The 18851-nt window shown below is 38.6% G+C and overlaps 1 protein-coding gene across 1 annotated transcript in view; it reads left to right on the forward strand.

The window, feature by feature from the left end:
• The window catches only part of INVS (inversin), a 162985-nt gene that overhangs the window by 106040 nt on the left and 38094 nt on the right, over positions 1–18851 (forward strand). Inside the window, exons 9-12 of the mRNA XM_049770024.1 lie at positions 4026–4181; positions 4774–5003; positions 6224–6330; positions 15427–15639. Of these exons, the coding sequence (XP_049625981.1) occupies positions 4026–4181; positions 4774–5003; positions 6224–6330; positions 15427–15639 (706 nt within the window). The remainder of the gene's footprint in view (positions 1–4025; positions 4182–4773; positions 5004–6223; positions 6331–15426; positions 15640–18851) is intronic.

Raw genomic sequence — 18851 nt, forward strand, 5'->3', positions numbered from 1 at the left:
TTATTTTGGTGTAGATATTGAAGTCGATGTCTCCAATTTTATTTTATTTTATTTTATTTTATCTTTCTCTTTCTTTTTGCACTCTGGTATGGTATGATTTCAGAACCGAGTGTTCTGAAGTGTGGTGCTTGTCTTTATTGCTTTAGTGCTCACTGGATATTTAATTTGATATTTCTTTCTGTATTGATGTATTGATTGCCTGTCCTCTCTCAAACTGAGGTTGAAAGCCTCTAGAAGGACTCCATCATTTTCAGCTTATTTGATTTTTTTAATTTATTTTTTTCTTATTTTTTACCCCATTCTGTTGCTTTTCTTTCCTTCAAACAAAACCACATAGCTCGATTTATCTAGCTCCACCTCTCAAATAGAGGGGGAAACAAGGGAGGGTACCAGGACCAAACAGATATATGATCACTAATAGTAAGCTAGATAAAGAGGGGATCACCTACTCTAGCAGCCTGGGGGGTGATGGTGGGGGATATGGGTTGCAGGAAGGGAACTGGGGTAAGGGGAAGACAAATTTGGTGATGGATAGTCCCCTGATTCAATGTTAATATGTACCTAAAATACTACTGTGAAAGATGTGTAAGCCAATATGATCAAAATAAAAATTAAAAAAATATATATCTTTTGTGCTCCTCAAGGTGGGAGGATGATAGATACAACAGTTGTCACTGTGGAATGTTTAGATGTGATGATAGGAAGTAAGGGCTTGAAAAATATTATATTTAGGTGTTATTTTTTTAACTCCAGAAAACAGCACTATGAAAAATATTTCTTCTTTTATTTATAAATAAATAAATAAATACAATTTGAATTAGTAAAAAAAACCTGTTCTTTAGACATAATTCTGGAAACCCTTCTGATTATTTCTTTGTAGGTTAAAATTTAAATTATATTTTAAAATTATATGTATTTTGTAATCATTAGATATACATTCAAAGTTTTTAGATTATATTTTACGAGACACACATATCAAGTATATCCTCCCCATAGCTCTATGTACACGTTTCTCAGATTTGAATAAAATTGTCTCATTCTGACTTTCGCATATTAGAGATATCTTCCCATCATTAGAAGCTTCTAAGCTTCCAGTAAGCTTTTCACTAAAAGCACAGTTTACTATGTTCTTGTTCTGATCTCTTTTTCTAATAAAGAAGTTTTTTAACTATATGTCAGTTCATATAAGTGATACAGTTTTTAACACTTGTTAAAACTTTAATTTCTATTGCTTGTGTACTTACTTCAAATCAGAAAAAGAAAAAGCACACAATGGCAATGTATTTCTGAGTAGACTAAAAGCTCAGATATGGGCTTCTCAGAGTTATGTTTTGGTAGAACTTTTGTTCTAGTTGTAGAAACATACTAGAGCCATTTGTGCCTGCTTGCTGTAGATAAGACCTTTCTTGGCTTCCTGAACTATTGATGCAAACTAGGGGGAATAGTACAGGAGGGGAGTTACTAGACCTGATCATCTGTCCAATACCCACACCATCACATCTGCTATATTATTTTTTAAGGTTGGTTGTTTTTTTTTATATGATGTCAATTTTGATAAAAAGCTCTAACTTTCAAAGATATTACTCTAGCAAAGTTTCATAGTATACCTGAAGCTTTTTAAAAGGTATAATGCAAATATGGAGAATATTGAGTTTACAAATGACCTTAAACATTTTCATTACACACAATCATTAGTATGTATTCTTTCAATTTATCTCTAGCCTTGCTTTTAGTTTAACTTTTGAAATGTATTTTAGTAAAGTATGCATGAGTATGCTCAATAAGAAGTATTTTGAGCAAACTGAGTTTTCTACAATGGTCCATTGCTGATATTTAGCCTGATACTCTGGACTTATTCTTCTAAGGGAATTTTTTTGTTTTTGTTTTCTTTCTTTTCTGTGTGACTTTGCAGCCACACCTAGCATTGTTGGGTGGGAATATTATTTTCATTACATCATTCAGGGGTCACTCTCCACAGAAGGGACCATATGATGCTGAGGAATGAACCCAGAACTTGTTTATACAAAGCATGCACTCCAGCCTTTTGTTTCATCTCCTGTGCCTGTTGCCCAAGGGGGGGGGGGTTATATGTTAGAGATACATTCCTTGCATTGCTCTTTTATGAAAGTGAGTTCCTCTTAATCAGCTCTCTACAGGAGTTATTTAGGAGATGGGTAGGCTGTAGTTGCTGGGGATGGAACCCAGAGCCTCCTCATACATGTGAAACACACCCTATCACTGAGCTCCATCTCTATCCCTTCTACTGAAATGTTTTTTCCTTCCTAATGAAAAAGTTCTTCAGAGCAAAGTGATAGCACAAAGGTAGTGCATTTGTCTTGTGCATGGTCAACACTGGAGGGGCCCAAGTTTGATCCCTTGCTCCCATATGGTCCCTCACGCCTGCCAGGAGCGATTTCTGAGCACTGAGACAGGAGTAATCCTTGAGCGCCACTGGGTGTGTCCTAAAAACAAAACAAAAAAAAAACTATAAAAACAAAAAAAGTTTTTATGGAAATTCTTTAGCTCTTGGTTCAAATAAACTTTTTAAAAATGATAAAGCTGGGGCCGAAGCAGAGGTGCAAGCTTAAGGCATATCTGCCTTGCTAGAGCTAACCTAGGACGGACCACAGTTCGATCCCCTGGCATCCCATATGGTTCCCCAAGCCAAAGGGCGATTTCTAAGTGCATAGCTAGGAGTAACCCCTGAGCGTCAGCCCAAAAACAAAAACAAAAATTTTATAGAAGCTTATATATTCAAGGTGTAAACTGACTATCATTCACCTATTTAAAGCCAAACCGTTCATGCCTTCCATCACTCTGACCTATTTGACCATTAATTATTTAGTCTTTACTCTCTTTCTCTTTTATTTTATATTTTTTCATTTTTGAGCACAAAGCCAGAAGTAATACCAGATCAGGTCAGCTTCTCATCAGGGGTTTTCCTAACCACCAATTAAAATTAGGCTCCTTCACTTTATATATCAAATGACTTCTTAGTACTTGAACTAGATGCATCCTTTACTATTACTTTCTTGTTTATTGTTTAGGGTAAATGGTTTTTGATTTTGAGGTTTTTGGTTTGTTTGGTTTATTTTTTTTTATCTGCTAGAGAATAAACTTAAATCTACTTGGTTCTTACTGAATTCCCAGCAGTGTGCAATGGTTAATAGACTCTCAATAAATCTCTTGAACTCTGCATTTCTACAGGCTTTCCAGATTTGGTCCTACGATCACATATTGTGGGAGAAATACTGTCTTAAATACTGTCTTAAGAGAAAGGCTGAACACTTAGAACCAGCCTTTCCCTCCAGCTATAATGAGGACAAGTTACCACCTAAAGTGGGATAACACAAGTCAGGCACAATAGATTAAGCATGCAGGAGTTCCTAAAACAGGGAACAACTCATATACAGTCCAGATTGGAAGGTACCAGAGAAGAGACCACATTCTATCTTATTTTTTTCCTCCAAAGTTGAAATGAAATAGCTGTCTTGCAATGGGAATCGTATGGTGTAAAAAATGTAGTAAGATAAGTGACAGTTCAGTACTATGTGGGTACACAGACCAACTTCAAGAATAGCAGGTTTGCCACTGAAGTAGGTAGACATTTCCTGTCACACAAACCCCTGGGGAGCATATTTATTGAGTTGGTCAGTGTGTAGAATTGCTTGCATTACTGAAATCATTTCTCTTTGCCTTTTTTATTTTCTTGTTCTCGAAGAAAGAGAAAAAGATGAAATCTAGCAACTAATGGGAGGAGACCATTTCAGACCGAAGGAAAAAAATCAGTGAAGTGAGAGAGAAAAGGAACAGGAAAAGTCTGAGAAATGCATGCAGAGAGGTAGAAAGAAAAAATAGAATTCTATCAAAGTGAAACATAAAGAATCCTGAAGATTAATTTACATTCAGCCAAATACTGGACAAATGAGTGGAGGAAAAGATACATAGTGAGAATAATAAAAATAATATTGTTATTAAAGAGTCCTTTACTTTCTTTTTAACTTCCTCCCAAACTTTTTTTTAAGCTTTGCATGCTGCTGCCCTTTCTGGCCATGTCAACACTGTGAAGTTATTACTGGAAAACAATGCTCAGGTCGATGCTACAGATGTCATGAAACATACCCCACTGTTCCGAGCCTGTGAGATGGGACACAAAGATGTGATTCAAACACTTATTAAAGGTTAGTTACTGAGGGTCTCCAAATAAGTCAAGAAAAGTATTAAGAGACTTCATATGTATATCTATATATTCATGTACTATAATCGTACATGTATATTAATGTTTTTGGTGCCAGAGATTGAATCAAGAGATATATACAAAGGAAACTGACACCTTATCACAGAGCTACATATTAAGCCCCTGTTGTCATTTATTTTTAGGAGAAGGGGTTGGTTCAGACTGGGAAGTGCTCAGAGGTTAGTCCTGGCTCTAATTAGTCCTGGATTTGCATTCTGGCAGTGTTCAGGGGACCATGTTATACTGGAGATTGGACCCTAGTAATCCTCGTGCAAGGCAAAAGCCCTATACACTGTATATCTGATCCCTCATGTCATATTTTGAGATCTTGTTGTTTTGGAATCACTTCTGGCTATGTTTAGCTTATTTTTGAGTGTGCATAGGTATCACTCTTGGTGTTTTTCAGGGAACCACATGGGTGTATCAGGCATACAAGGAAAGTGCCTTACCCACTCTTATGTCTCTCTGTAGCCCCCTGTTCTTTTCAATAAGTGCTCTTTATACTTGTAATTTTCATTATTATTTTGCTTTTCCAGGTGGAGCAAGGGTAGATCTAGTTGACCAAGACGGACATTCTCTTCTCCATTGGGCAGCACTGGGAGGAAATGCTGATGTTTGCCAGATTCTGATAGAAAATAAGATCAACCCAAATGTGCAAGATTATGCAGGACGGACCCCTTTGCAGTGTGCTGCTTATGGAGGATATATCAACTGCATGGCAGTGCTCATGGAAAATAATGCTGACCCGAATATTCAGGACAAAGAGGTAGAAATCCTGGTCTTTTCTATTTAGCTTTCTTCAAAGTATTGTAGAGCATTATTCTTTGTTGTAAAATTAAATAATGAAGGGGCCGGAGCAGTGGCGCAGGGTGTAAGGCATCAAATAAACTGTCAAATAAAAAGTATTTTTATTTGTCTATGATCTCTTATCTTTGTTTATATGTATTAATGTAGTTTAGCAAATTTATAATGCAGATGGTAATAAGCTTTTAGCTTTTACAATATATACACAAATGATATTTATATCTATGTATTAACATATATGACTTCACAAGCTTTGTTTTGTTTACTTAAAATTTCTGTCACTATTTTTTATCTGGAATATAAATATTTGTTTTACTTTTTATTGTGACCAATGTGAATTAGAAGTCTTTTACAGTTATATTTAAGGTACATAATGACAGTGAATTAGAGCCATTCCCACCACCAGTGTTGTCCTCCCTCCGCCCCTGTTCCAGGCATGCATCCCACACATCCCCCCCTTTGTCCCCTGGACTGCTAATATAATAGATTCCTTTTGTATATAACTTATTGTTGATTGGAAATCTTGATTCTGTTGTCTTTGGATTTAGTATTTAGGTCTGATCATTTTTATTTCCACTCAATGTTCATGATACTGTTTGCTCCTGGTACAGAAAATAAATATTTTTTGAAATAGCAAGCGCTTAATATTTCAAATTTTTAAGAGCTCTGTGTTTAAGAACTCATTCAATCCCCTTGCAAGGACTCTGTAGTTATTATTATTCCCATTTCCTGATGGGGAAATTGAAGCTCATGGAGTTTAAGTATTTATCCTAAAGTGACAAGGAGGATTGGGGAAGAGTTGGGATTCAAATTATTTCTAATTCCCAAACTTCAGAACTAGTAATTTTTCTATTGTTAGGTATATTTCATTATAATTAATATTTCTGTAATCCTCTTTCTTCTCTTAACTTTGTTTTTCCTCGTGGATTATTCCCCTAAGAAAATTTCCACTTAATGATGCAAAGCAACAAGTGGTATAGTAATCTGAACAGGCTTTCAACTGTAATGTCATACTGATCTCTAAGGCATTTGACATAACCTACATTTCCCCCTATAATGTATAACATTCTAATTCTTCTCAATTAAATTTAGGAGATAAATTGTTTATGGGTTTTTTTAATTAGCTTGATTACTAGTCCAAAATTTCTATTTTAAGTGTATTATTTCCCCCTTTGGTTGTAGGGAAGAACAGCTTTGCATTGGTCCTGTAACAATGGATATCTTGATGCTATTAAATTACTACTAGATTTTGCTGCCTTTCCTAATCAGATGGAAAACAATGAAGAGAGGTAAGCTGTTGAAAACACTTATATCCCCATTCATTTTGCCAGATTTTAAAACTCTCAAATTTAGATAATGATTTAGAGACAGTAAGCATACTCAGTTATACACAAATACCATAGTACAAGATGTTGACCCAGAAAAAGCAACTGAAAGTTTCAGGCAGATTCTATAGGTTCAGAATCATGGGTTTGAGTCATTGCCATTTAGAACTTGATATATATATTGGTTTTTGGGTCACACCCGGCAGCGCTCAGGGGTTACTCCTGGCTCTATGCTCAGAAATCACCCTAGCAGGCTCGGGGGACCATATGGGATGCCAGCATTTGAACCGCCATCCTTCTGCATGAAAGGTAAACGCCATACCTCCATGCTATCTCTCCAGTCCTAGAACTTGAACCTACAACAAATTCACATTTTACTAAAAAGGAACGGGTGCTTTTTTTTTTTTTTTTCCTTGGGAGGATAATGGGGTTAGATCACACCTGGCAGTACTTAGTACTTACTGCTGGCTCTGCACTTAGGGATCACTCCTGATGAAATTTGATTAGGTCAGTAAAATAAGTTGTATATTCAAAAATTCTCCTAATGAAAAGAATGTTATCTGTTAATAAACAAAAATGTCACCATTTATCATGAAGAAAAAAATTTTAAAAATCAAGAAGCTGGGAGTCAGAGAGGTAGTACAGGGACATGTGGCGACCCTGCTTCTATCTCCGGCAACTCCCATGGTTCTCTGAATCCCGTCATTAGTGATCCCTGAGCACAGAGCCAGGAACAAGCCCTGAGCAGCACTAGATATGGCCCAAACAAACAAAAACAGGAGATGCTACGAGAAAAGTTAAGCATTTTGGTGTAAGCACAGATTTCTTTTTTTTTTTTTTAATTTAATTTTTTTTTTTTTTTTTGGTTTTTGGGCCACACCGGCGGTGCTCAGGGGTTACTCCTGGCTGTCTGCTCAGAAATAGCTCCTGGCAGGCACAGGGGACCATATGGGACACCGGGATTCGAACCAACCACCTTTGGTCCTGGATCGGCTGCTTGCAAGGCAAACGCCGCTGTGCTATCTCTCCGGGCCCCAGATTTCTTGAATAATAAGAAATTTACAAAATTAGAGGTTGTTGTCCAAGGACCCAGAACCTATAAAAGAAACCAATACAGTGTGACTTCCAAGCAAGAGATTGTTGGTGGTAGGGACTGGAGAGATAGCACAGCAGTAGGGCGTTTGCCTTTCATGCACCTAACCCGGGACAGAGCTGGATTCAATTCTGGTAATGTGTAGGTCACTAAACTTGAGACTGGGTTTTCATACCTGAGTTCCTCACTCTACAGTTACAGCTTCTATTTTTTGGTACTCTATATCATTCCTTTTCATCCTGGCATCCATTCTTACATTTGTCCTGATATCTATCAAATTTCTCATAGAAAAATTATATGTTAAGGTCTGGAGAGATAGTACAGGGGTTAGGATGTTTGCTTTGGTATTGGCTTACTGCAGTTCAATACCTGACATCCCGTATAACCTTGAGCCCTGCCAGGAGTTATCCCTGAGTGCAGAACCAGGAGTAATCCCTGAGCACTGCTGGATGTAGCCCAAAGTAGGAAAAATTGTGTTATTCTTTCTGTCCACTTTCATTGGCTTTCTGTATAACCCACTTCTGTCTGCTTTTCTCTCATTGAAATTATCTTCTCAAATTATCTTCTCTTTGTTGTTGTTGTTTTGGGGCCACAGCTGGTGACACTCAGGGATTACTCCTGGCTCTTCACTCAGAAATCAATCCTGGCAGGCTCAGGGGACCATATGGGATGTGGGGAATCGACCCTGGGTTCGTCCCAGGTTAGCTGCATGCAAGGCAAATGCTCTACCACTGTGCTATCGCTTCAGGCCATCAAAGCATATTTTTCTAATTATCATGCAATCATATACATTTTTTTCCTTTTGGGGGGGGCACACCCAGCAATGCTCAGGGGTTACTCCTGGCTCTGTGCTCAGAAATCGCTCCTGGCAGGCACAGGGGACCATATGGGATGCCAGGATTTGAACCACCATTGGTCCTAGGTCGGCTGCTTGCAAGGCAAAAGCCCTACCGCTGTGCTATCTCTCCGGCCCCCATTTCTTTTTTTTTTTTTATTTCTTTTGACTCTGTTTTTATTTTATCTTCTAAATATAAATATTCTTCAAGGACAATATCTCCTGCCATCAGCCTGTTTCCTCTGACCACCTAATCTACCACTAAAGCTTATTCCCAACAGGTGTTTCAGACTCAGTTCCACTGCCTTCTCTCTTAGTTCTAACCTCCATGACTAAGTTGAACCCTCTTGAGTCTCTCTGTGTTTCTCACACTACAGCTTTGCAATTCTTCTTTTCATTCAGTGAATGAATTTTTTCCCTTTATTTGGTGAATCTATACCAAAATAACTTTCCTAAAATATACTTTTATGTCATTCTTCAAATACAGTCTCCTCTAAGAAGACTATTTCAATCCCAGTCATTCACCAAGCTCTGTTCTTCCCTACACTGTATTTGTTTGTTTGTTTGTTTATTTGTTTGCTTGTTTTTGGGTCACAGTTGGCAGCGCTCAGGTGTTCCTCCTGGCTCTACGCTCAGAAATCAGTCCTGGCAGGCTCGGGGGACCATAAGGGATGCCAGGATTCAAACCACCATCCTTCTGCGTCTAAGGCAAATGCCCTACCACTGTGCTATCTCTCTGGCCCATACACTGTATTTTATTTTTATAGAACTTAACACATTTGACTTTCTATTATAATTTTTTATAATCTGTCATCTCTCTTTGCAGAGAGCTCCTGAATATCATGGGCATCTTACTCAGTCTTGCTCACATTATTTTTCATGAATAACTGTTGCATTTGTCCCGTTTTCAGGCTTCCAAAGCATCACTCTGCTCATTAATGCATTAACTTCTGGAATTATTTTCTGTTTTTTTGTGTTTTGGATCACACCCGGTGATGCTCCACCTAGGGATTACTCCTAGCTATGTGCTCAGAAATTACTCCTGACTTAGGGGGCCATATGGGATGCCAGGGGATTGAAATGCAGTCCATCTTAGGTTAGTGCATGCAAGGCAGATGCCCTACCACTTGTGCCACCACTCCAGCCCCAACTTCTGGAATTCTTAAGGCACATGCAGAATTAAATAAAGCAGACTAATAAATTTTACTTTGGGACTCATTACATAAAGTAATCCCCCCCCCAGAATAGTCCAATGATGGTTGCAAGAAAGATTTGAAGATTTAAGTATTTGAGTGAAGCTAGAAAGCCAAGGAGAATCCTCAAAGCTCAGATTTTGACAGTAAGCAGATATAAGAGCTATAAAACCCTAAAAAGAGGGAAAAAGAGAGAGAAAAATAAAAGAGTAAGAGCCCTAAAATTCTAGTAATGATATCTTTCTGTAAAGAATTTATTTCATAATAGTTTACTATTATGCCGGACTGATATTTTTAAGGAAACAATTAAACAACTGTTTTCTTTTTGCAGTTCTGATTTGCATGGTAAGTTTTGAATTTCAGTATTTACTGCCTCCTGGAGTAAACATATGATAATTACAGAACAAAGCACCAAAGGAAAAATCCTTTCAACTATACTTGCCAATCTATAGATCAAAAGAGACAGTGCCAATCTTCTTTATTGTTTCATCGCAGTGTATCTTGATGTACAAATGTCAGAGCTTAGCACTGTCATCTATGTTTATTGACATTCTCATTTAGGCAATCTGCTCACCTTGTCAGACCATTTCTGCATGGCAAGTTCAATTGTAGCTTGTCTCTTGTCTTTATCTACATTGTTTCTTGACTGGTTACCATCAGTGCAGTGCTAATTTTTACTTCTCATGCACTTGCACTAACCATTTGATGTACTCTATACAGACATCATTTTTACCAGCTTCTGTTCACCTTCAGTCAATAACTATCTGATGGCCACACTCCTACACTGAGGACAGTTACGGCAGTAGAATGTTTCTAAATTGAATTCAGGGATTCACTAGCAATAATCATAATATGGCCATTTGCCTAAATACTACATATAGATCTTAAAAGTTTTGCTAGTTAGTTGTATTATATATCCCTAAATCAAAGTTTGACTGAGACTCTTTATTTGAATAAACTAATTGTAAAAAAAAATGCAGTTTGAGAAAAATCTTGATTTTTGTTTTTGTTTCTGGGCCATACCCAAAAGTTCTCAGGGCTTACTTCTGGGCTCTACACTCAGAAATCACTCCTGGTGACTCAAGAGGAACATATGGATGCCCAGGATTAATCTTGGGTTGACTATCTGCAAGGCAAACTCCCTACCCCTGGTACTCCCAATCTGGAGAATTTTTACTATGGTATAGCTATTCATTCCTACTAAGGAATTTATATTAGTTTTGTTAGTATAATAATGTCATCATGGTTGTATTCATATAATTTATAAATGAATAATAACATGCAGAGAGATAAAATAATAAGAATTGTAGGTTTCACTTTGAAATAGGGAAAGTATTAGCAAAAAGTTAGCAAAAGTAAAAAGATTATGGGCCGGAACATTAGCACTGTGGGTAGGTCATTTGCCTTACATATGACTGACCCAAGTTTGATTCCTTGCTTCCCTTATGATCCCTCAAATCCTCCAAGAATGTCTGTGAGTGCAGAGCTAGGAATCAGCCCTGAGCACTGTTGGGTATGGCCCCAAAGCCAAAAGGAAAAAAATGACAGACACTTGGGAGGATTATTGAATAATAAGTCATGGACACAATTTCTGTCTAGATTCTATAGGTAACTAGTTACATAACTTTAAAGTTACTTGGTTTTAACCTGGGTATTTTTTATTCATTTGTTGAGTGAAGTGGTAAACTCAATGACTTGTAAAGTCAAATCTAGCTTTATTATTATGTCATGTCTTTTTTTTTAATTTATTTATTTATTATGAGAACAAGGGTGCAAAGAAAGAGGACAAGGTAAAGTTACAGTGGAAGGACAATCACCCATAACATAATTCTCAGAAGTCCCCTTGCTGATATCTTAACTTTGAAATTTCAGCCAAAGAACATTAAGATAAATAAGACAGAATCCATGTACAATTACTTTGTCCCTCAAGTCCCCAGATTATAACACATTATAATATTTCTTAACAGTACACAAGGCAATCTAAAGCCATAAAACTTACGTAACTCCTTAAACATTACAGGCATAGTATTTTCTTACATTTCCATATACATGCATATTAGCTTAAGTTAACCTCAAATTTTAAGTGAGTTCTTTTTAAGGATTAGAGTCAAAGGAGCACAGTAAAAGTGGTGTTAGAGTGGCAATTGTTGTTTGCATAGGCCCACCAAAATATGAGGGACATGGAAAGAAATAACCTTGGCCTAAGTACAAAGAGACCAGACCCCTGAAGTTTCCTGGCACAAGACCAAGTCTAGGCTCCAGGCAAGCTAGATCGTCCAATCCAAGACATTGTCTGTAGTGCCAACACACTTTTATTTTTCACACAGTCTCTGTTGTTGGTATCATGTTTCTGTATTAAAGATCCTGGAATCTGCATATCTTACATTGAAGTCAGGATGTGGAGCGTCCTCTCCTTTCACCTCACAATCAAAGGGAACGCAGGGAGCCCTGTCCTGTAAGCAGGTCGTTGTTGTTGTTAAGTCTTCTCAATGTTAAGGGAAGTCTCTTTTGAGCAGGTCGAAGTCTGAGCAGTGTAGGTCTTCCGTGGTAGAGGATTGCTTCCAGGTGATGTTATAGACCAGCCTGGATGTTTCGTGGATGGCTTCCCTGGTTCAGGGGAGAATGGATTATGCCCTTTCTTCTGAGGTCTGTGCCAGGTCGTTATGTCAATGTTCAGAGTGTAAGGTCCCTTTGCACTACAAGATTTGTGTGTTCCAATCGCTATTAGATAGGATCTTATTTGTATGTATAGTATTTTCCCATTTTAATGTGCCTATGCAAATAAGAAGCAATGCCACGTGGTGTTATTGGCGCATATGGGGGCCATAAGAACAATTCCAATAATTCCCATGACATGGTTCAATCATAAGCATTAAACTGGGGGACTCTTCCACCAAAATTCCTTGTTAAACAGCTCAAAAAGAGAAGATAAAAAGTGGTTAGAATCATCACTGTATAAGACAACATTTAGTAAGAATTATAGCTGTCAGAGAAAAACACAAAATATATGTCATGTCTTTTTATTCATAAATTTTTTCTCTCAAGGAAAGAGTCTTGAAAGGCATTTTAAATATGTAATGAAAATATTTTTAAATTATTTTTCTTAATAGATTCCATGTACATCTGCGTATAGGAAAATTTCATGACTTCATTTCTCCTGATGGCTGCATAATAATCCATTGTGCATTTGTACCACAGTTTCTTTAGCCATTCATCTGTTGAAGGACATCTATTATGTTGAGTGAAATTAGTCAGAGGGAGAGAGATAGACACAGAATAGTCTCACTCATCTCTGGTTTTTAAGAAAAATTAAAGATATTACTATAATAAGGTCCAGAGACAATAGAGTTAAGGGCTTGAAGGGCCAGAAGGACTGGCTCACAATTTGAAGCTCACCACAAAGTGTGATGAACGCTGTTAGGGAAATAACTACACTAACAACTAGCATGACAATGTTAAAGAATGAGAGAAGTAGAATGCCTGTTGCAAATACAGGCAGCGGTAGGGGAGAAGGGGAGGCACTGGTGGTGGGAATGTTGCTCTGGCGAAGGGGGGGGGTATTCTGTTTATAACCGAAACCCAACTACAAACATGCTTGTAATCATGGTGCTTAAATAAAGATTTATTTAAAAAATGCTTTTCTTAATTTAAGGAATGCTATCTACTTTTATTTTTCTCATACATAATGTTTATTTTTTAAATTAATATCTTTATTTAAGCACCATGATTACAAATATGTTTGTAGTTGTGTTTTAGTTATATAAAAGGACATCCCCCTTCACCAGTCAACATTTCCATCATCAATGCCTCCTCTTTTCCTCCTCGTCCACTATGCTACCTACTTATAAACAATGCTTTAAATTTTATGTAAGCACCTCTACTGTAGCCTTCTGGCCCTTGAAAAGTAGTGGCCAACTGAGTGGCATAGCTATGCCCAAATGGAGTTTTTTAATTTTGATCTTATAGGATTTTTTCTGTTTCCTTATTGTGGATACAAAACCATACTTTGCTAATACTGAACATCTCTCCTATTGTATTTTACTGTGACTGTTAGGTGCATATTTTGCTTGTTTTTGTTTTTGTTTTTGGGCCTCACCCAGCAGTGCTCAGGGGTTACTCCTGGCTGTCTGCTCAGAAATAGCTCCTGGCAGGCACGGGGACCATATGGGACACCGGGATTTGAACCAACCACCTTTGGTCCTGGATCGGCTGCTTGCAAGGCAAACACCGCTGTGCTATCTCTCCGGGCCCTGTTAGGTGCATATTTAAGAGACAGCACTTCTTTTATGTAATCATTGGCTGATATGATATGCCTCATGCATTTACATAATCATCATTTTTCCACCTCATAGATCAGCTAATTAGTTCCTCCTCTCATCTGTTTGAATTGGATTAGTCTCCTAGAGAGGAATCAGATCAGCACTAGTCACTAAGTAGTGATGAATACTAGTTGTGTTCTATGGAGATAATGTTTATGGCAAGTGGATGTGATATCACAGGCTGTGGTCCAATGTATGTAATAATCACTGTCCTATAATACTAACGGTAATAGCAGCAGTGGCATAAGTAGCCAGGGGTACAACTGGGGGACACTTTCTGTTGATTAAAGATGGATTCCCAGAGATAGCACTGACTAATTTCTTTTTATGAAAAGGAGGCAATAGGCAAAATAAGTGGAAAGTTTGGGGCTAGGCATATCATATAGTAAATTGCTTGTTTATTTTTTTTTATAAATTGCTTATTTAGCAATGTGGTTTTGTTTTTTTGTTTTTGTATTTTGGGTCACACCTGGCAATGCTCGAGGGTTACTCCTGGCTCTGCACTCAGAAATTGCTCCTGGCAGGGTAAGGGATGGATTTTATGGGATGCCAGGGATCAAATCCATGTCAGCATCATGAAAAGCAAATGCCCTACCTGCTGTGCTATTTCTCTGACCCCAAAATGTGCATTTTTATTTAATCAGAATTACTCACTAGAACTAATGGATTGAAAAAGCACGAATCTCACCAAATATTACTGTAGTAATATTTCCTCAGACAGGAACAAAGAATTGTTTGGTATATGGGGAAGTATAAAATCAGATAGAGTGAGCCAAGGAGCAAAATTTGGGAATTGCAATGCACAAAGCACCTGACACCAGCATTGCCCTGATTTTATACTCCTCAGAAAAAGAAAAAAAGCGTATAACCTTGTCTAAAAATATTCAACATCTTGGAGCTGGAGAGATAGCACAGGGGTAGGGCATTTGCCTTGCAAGTAGCCAGTCAAGGATGAACAGTGGTTAGAATCCCGGCATCCCACATGGTCCCCTGTGCCTGCCAGGAGTGATTTCTGAGCACAGAGCCAGGAGCAACCCCTGAGTGCTGCCGGGTGTGACTCAAAAACCAAATAAATAAATAAATACATACATACATAAATAAATAAATAAATAAATAAATAAATAAATAAAAATAAATTCAACATCTTAAGATGAAGTTTTCTTTTACTGCCTAAAATTGCCAGTTTAGCCATGCCTTGGCTAAACAGGGACAGACCTGTTTTGATCTCCAGCATCCCATATGGTCCCTTGAGCCTTCCAGAAGCGATTTCTGAGCATAAAGCAAAGAGTAACCCCTGAGTGCTGTCAGGTGTGGCCATCCCAAAACAAACAAAAAATCTTCATGTGGCCATATACATAGTAGAGTTGGTACATTCAATGCCCCAGCACCCCTTATAGTCCCACGGGAACTATCAGGAGTGATCTGAGCCTGAGCACAAAGCTAAGAGTAAGAGAATAACTGGAATGTTGCCAAATAAATAAAGTATAATATACTATAATAATATAACTATAATGTAATTTAATATAATGACATAACAACATAACATAACATAACTAACATAACATAACATAACATAACATAGCATAACATAACAACATAAAATATACTCTTTGGCTTCAGGTACACTCCCCTGGATTATGCCTTGCTTGGTGAGCGCCATGAAGTGATCCAGTTCATGTTGGAGCACGGGGCCCTGTCCATCGCAGCTATCCAGGACATCGCTGCCTTCAAGATCCAAGCTGTCTACAAAGGCTACAAGGTCCGCAAAGCTTTCCGAGACCGAAAGAACCTCCTCATGAAGCATGAACAGCTACGCAAAGATGCCGCTGCCAAGTAAGTTGGCTTCAGATAGCTTAGATCTCAAAAGTCAAAGTGAGGCGATGGGGCCTATGTGGTGGGCTTCCACCAGAGGAGTCAGTGAGCACTTTGATTTTTATTCCCATGTCCCTTTTGCCCATTGGGGGACTGAGACTGCCATGATGGATGAAGGCAGGTCTGGTCTTGTCTCTACTTGATGCTCTTTTCTCATGTTCCTACCCAGGCATGCCCTGCCCCATTGCTCCATGGCAGGTAGGCTAGGGTGGTACCTGCAGCCAGCTACAAAAACATATCTGCTCTTTTTGCGTTTCCTGTCTTTCCAAAGAAACTTACCTCACGCTCTAGCAACTTGCACTATAATCATCTAAATGTGGTTTGTGTATGTTTTTGTAATGTTGGGGGGTTTTGTTGTTATTGTTTTATTTTGTTTTATTTTGGGTTTTCACCCAGAAGTATTCAGGGCTTAATCCCAATTTATGATACAGGATTCAAACCACATGAAATACCTTTTAGCCATGTACTATCTCTCTAGCCTTTTTTTTTTAATAATATATTTATTTAAGCAACATGGTCACAAACAAGTTTGTAGTTGGGTTTCAATCATAAAAAGGAACTCCTCCCCACTTCACCAGTGCAACCTTCCCACTACCAATGCCCCCCAACTCCCTTCTCCCCCAGCCCCTCCCTGTCTTTGAGACAGACATTCTATTTTTCTCACTTACTACCATTGGCATGATAGTTGTTAGTGTAATTATTTCTCTAACTGCACTCATCAGCCCTCATCTCTATTGACTTTGGGTATTTCTCTCTAGGCTTTTGTCTAATTTTGTCTGATTTTTTTTTTTTTTTGGTTTTTCAGCCACACCCGTTTGATGCTCAGGGGTTACTCCTGGCTAAGCGCTCAGAAATTGATTGCCCCTGGCTTGGGGGGACCATATGGGATGCTGGGGGATCGAACCGCGGTCCTCCCTTGGCTAGCGCTTGCAAGGCAGACATCTTACCTCTAGTGCCACCTCACTGGCCCCAAATTTTGTCTAATTTTGATTATACTTAAGCAACCAAGTTATAGAAATATCTTACTCTTCCTTCTCTGTTCCTTGTATTAATTAAGTAACCAGTTTGAGAAGTTGTTCTTTTTGTTTTGTTTTGTTTTTTGTTTTGGGGGCTACACCCAGTGACACTCAGGGGTTACCCCTGGCTATGCGCTCAGAAATTGCTCCTGGCTTGGGGGACCAAAAATCGCTCCTGGCCGGGGGATCGAACTGCAGCCATACTAGGCTAATGCCAGCAAGGCAATCATCTTACCGCTCTGCGCCACCACTCCAGTCCCAAAAAGTTGTTCTTACTGTACATACAAAATCTTTGACAAAGCCTCTGGAGTGGGCAGTGACCCAAAGCAAAGTATCAAGGAATACATGCTTTTTAAAATATATATAATGTGCAAAATATGCCCATTATATTTTGTGATTATTTTTACCATAGATGATATATTTTCATGCAGTTTACTTTTTTTTTTTTTGGTTCTGGGACCCCTTAAGGCAGTGCTCAGGTCTTACTCCTGACTTTACTCTTAGGAATCATTCCTGGCAATGCTAAGGGTCTTTATTAGGTATTGGAGATTGAACCTGGGACAGCCCTGTTAAAGCAAGTATCCTATCTACTGTACTCTTTCAGGCTGAGTAGTGGTTTTCAAATACTGGTCTGCAGAGCAGAGCCTGTCCACAGGTATCAAAAATTGGAAATCACTTTTTTATTCTTTGGTTTGTCTTTTCCTTTGACATCTTTGCTGGTGATTTTAAATAGTAAGAGAATATTGCCCCAATTTGGTATTCATATCCAAGCATACATGAAGTTTACCTGGCTATGTAATAGCCAAACATACATAAAGATATACACAAAGATGTAGGTCACTGATATGTTTCCTTTACCCTACCAAGGATCAAACCCAGGGCCTCAAACATGCAAGACAAGTACTGTACCTCTGACGTACAGCAACAAGCAGATCCTTGGGAGATCACATTCTGGCTGTACTTGAATATTTCCAAATAATGAATCCTTCCCACTCCTGAATTCTTTTATATCTTGTCTATAAGGGAGAAGCTTAAATATAACAAATAAGATTTTTAAATAGTCGTAAAAGGTGTCTGGAGCGATAGCACAGCAGTAAGGCATTTGCTTTGCACGCAGCCAATACAGGATGGACCCCAGTTTGAATCCCAGCATCCCATATGGTCCCCCTGAGTCTGCCAGGAGTGACTTCTGAGTGCAGAGCCAGGAGTAACCCCTGAGCGTCGTTGGGTGTGACCCAAAAACCAAAATGAATAAATAAATAGTCATTAAAAAAAACAGAAAAGGCCATTTTGTGAAATGTTAAATATTTTCAAACACTTGAAGGGTTCATAATACCTATGTGGTCAATAAGGTTGAAAGGAATACATCATTTTCTTACTTGGAAGCTATGAGAGCAGGTGTCATACTGGGAAATATTATCTTACACTGTTCTCTGGTGTTTTTTTTTTGGTCTTGTTTTGTGTGTTTGTTTGTTTCAGGACTATACCTATCAATGCTCAGGGCTTGCTCCTGGCTCTCTTTTCAGGGGTCATGCCTCATGGAGCTCAAGGTGCCTGAGATTAAATCCAGGAGGTAGCCACCAACAAGGCAAGCACCTTTTCTACTGTCTTCTCTCTCCAACCCTCTTTCTGGAGTCATCCTTTGTTTTTGCTTTTTGAGTGCCACACTGTAGCCTGCAGTGCTAGGTCCTCATTTCCAGTAGTATTTGAGGCCCCTGAGATGCCAGGGAATTGAGCCTAGGGTTCCTGTATACAAGCATGCACTCTTGTTCTTTGCACCATCTCCCAAGCCCCTTCCACTCTTCTCTTAATGCGACTATTGATTCTTCATTTTGGTTAAAGAATCCAGTATCATTTAACACCACCACATGCCTCTTTTTCTAGCCTCCTTCAGAAGGATTGCAGTAGAATAGAAAGGCCCTGTGTTCAAGTTCATTCTCCTATAGATTCTGGCATTGAATTGAGCACAGCATTTTTTTTTGGTTTTTGGTTTTTGGGTCACACCCAGCGGTGCTCAGGGGTTACTCCTGGCTGTCTGCTCAGAAATAGCTCCTGGCAGGCACAGGGGACCATATGGGACACCGGGATTCCAACCAACCACCTTTGGTCCTGGATTGGCTGCTTGCAAGGCAACCCACGCTGTGCTATCTCTCCAGG

The sequence above is a fragment of the Suncus etruscus genome, chromosome 1 (genome assembly GCF_024139225.1).
Source record: "Suncus etruscus isolate mSunEtr1 chromosome 1, mSunEtr1.pri.cur, whole genome shotgun sequence".
NCBI lineage: Eukaryota > Metazoa > Chordata > Mammalia > Eulipotyphla > Soricidae > Suncus > Suncus etruscus.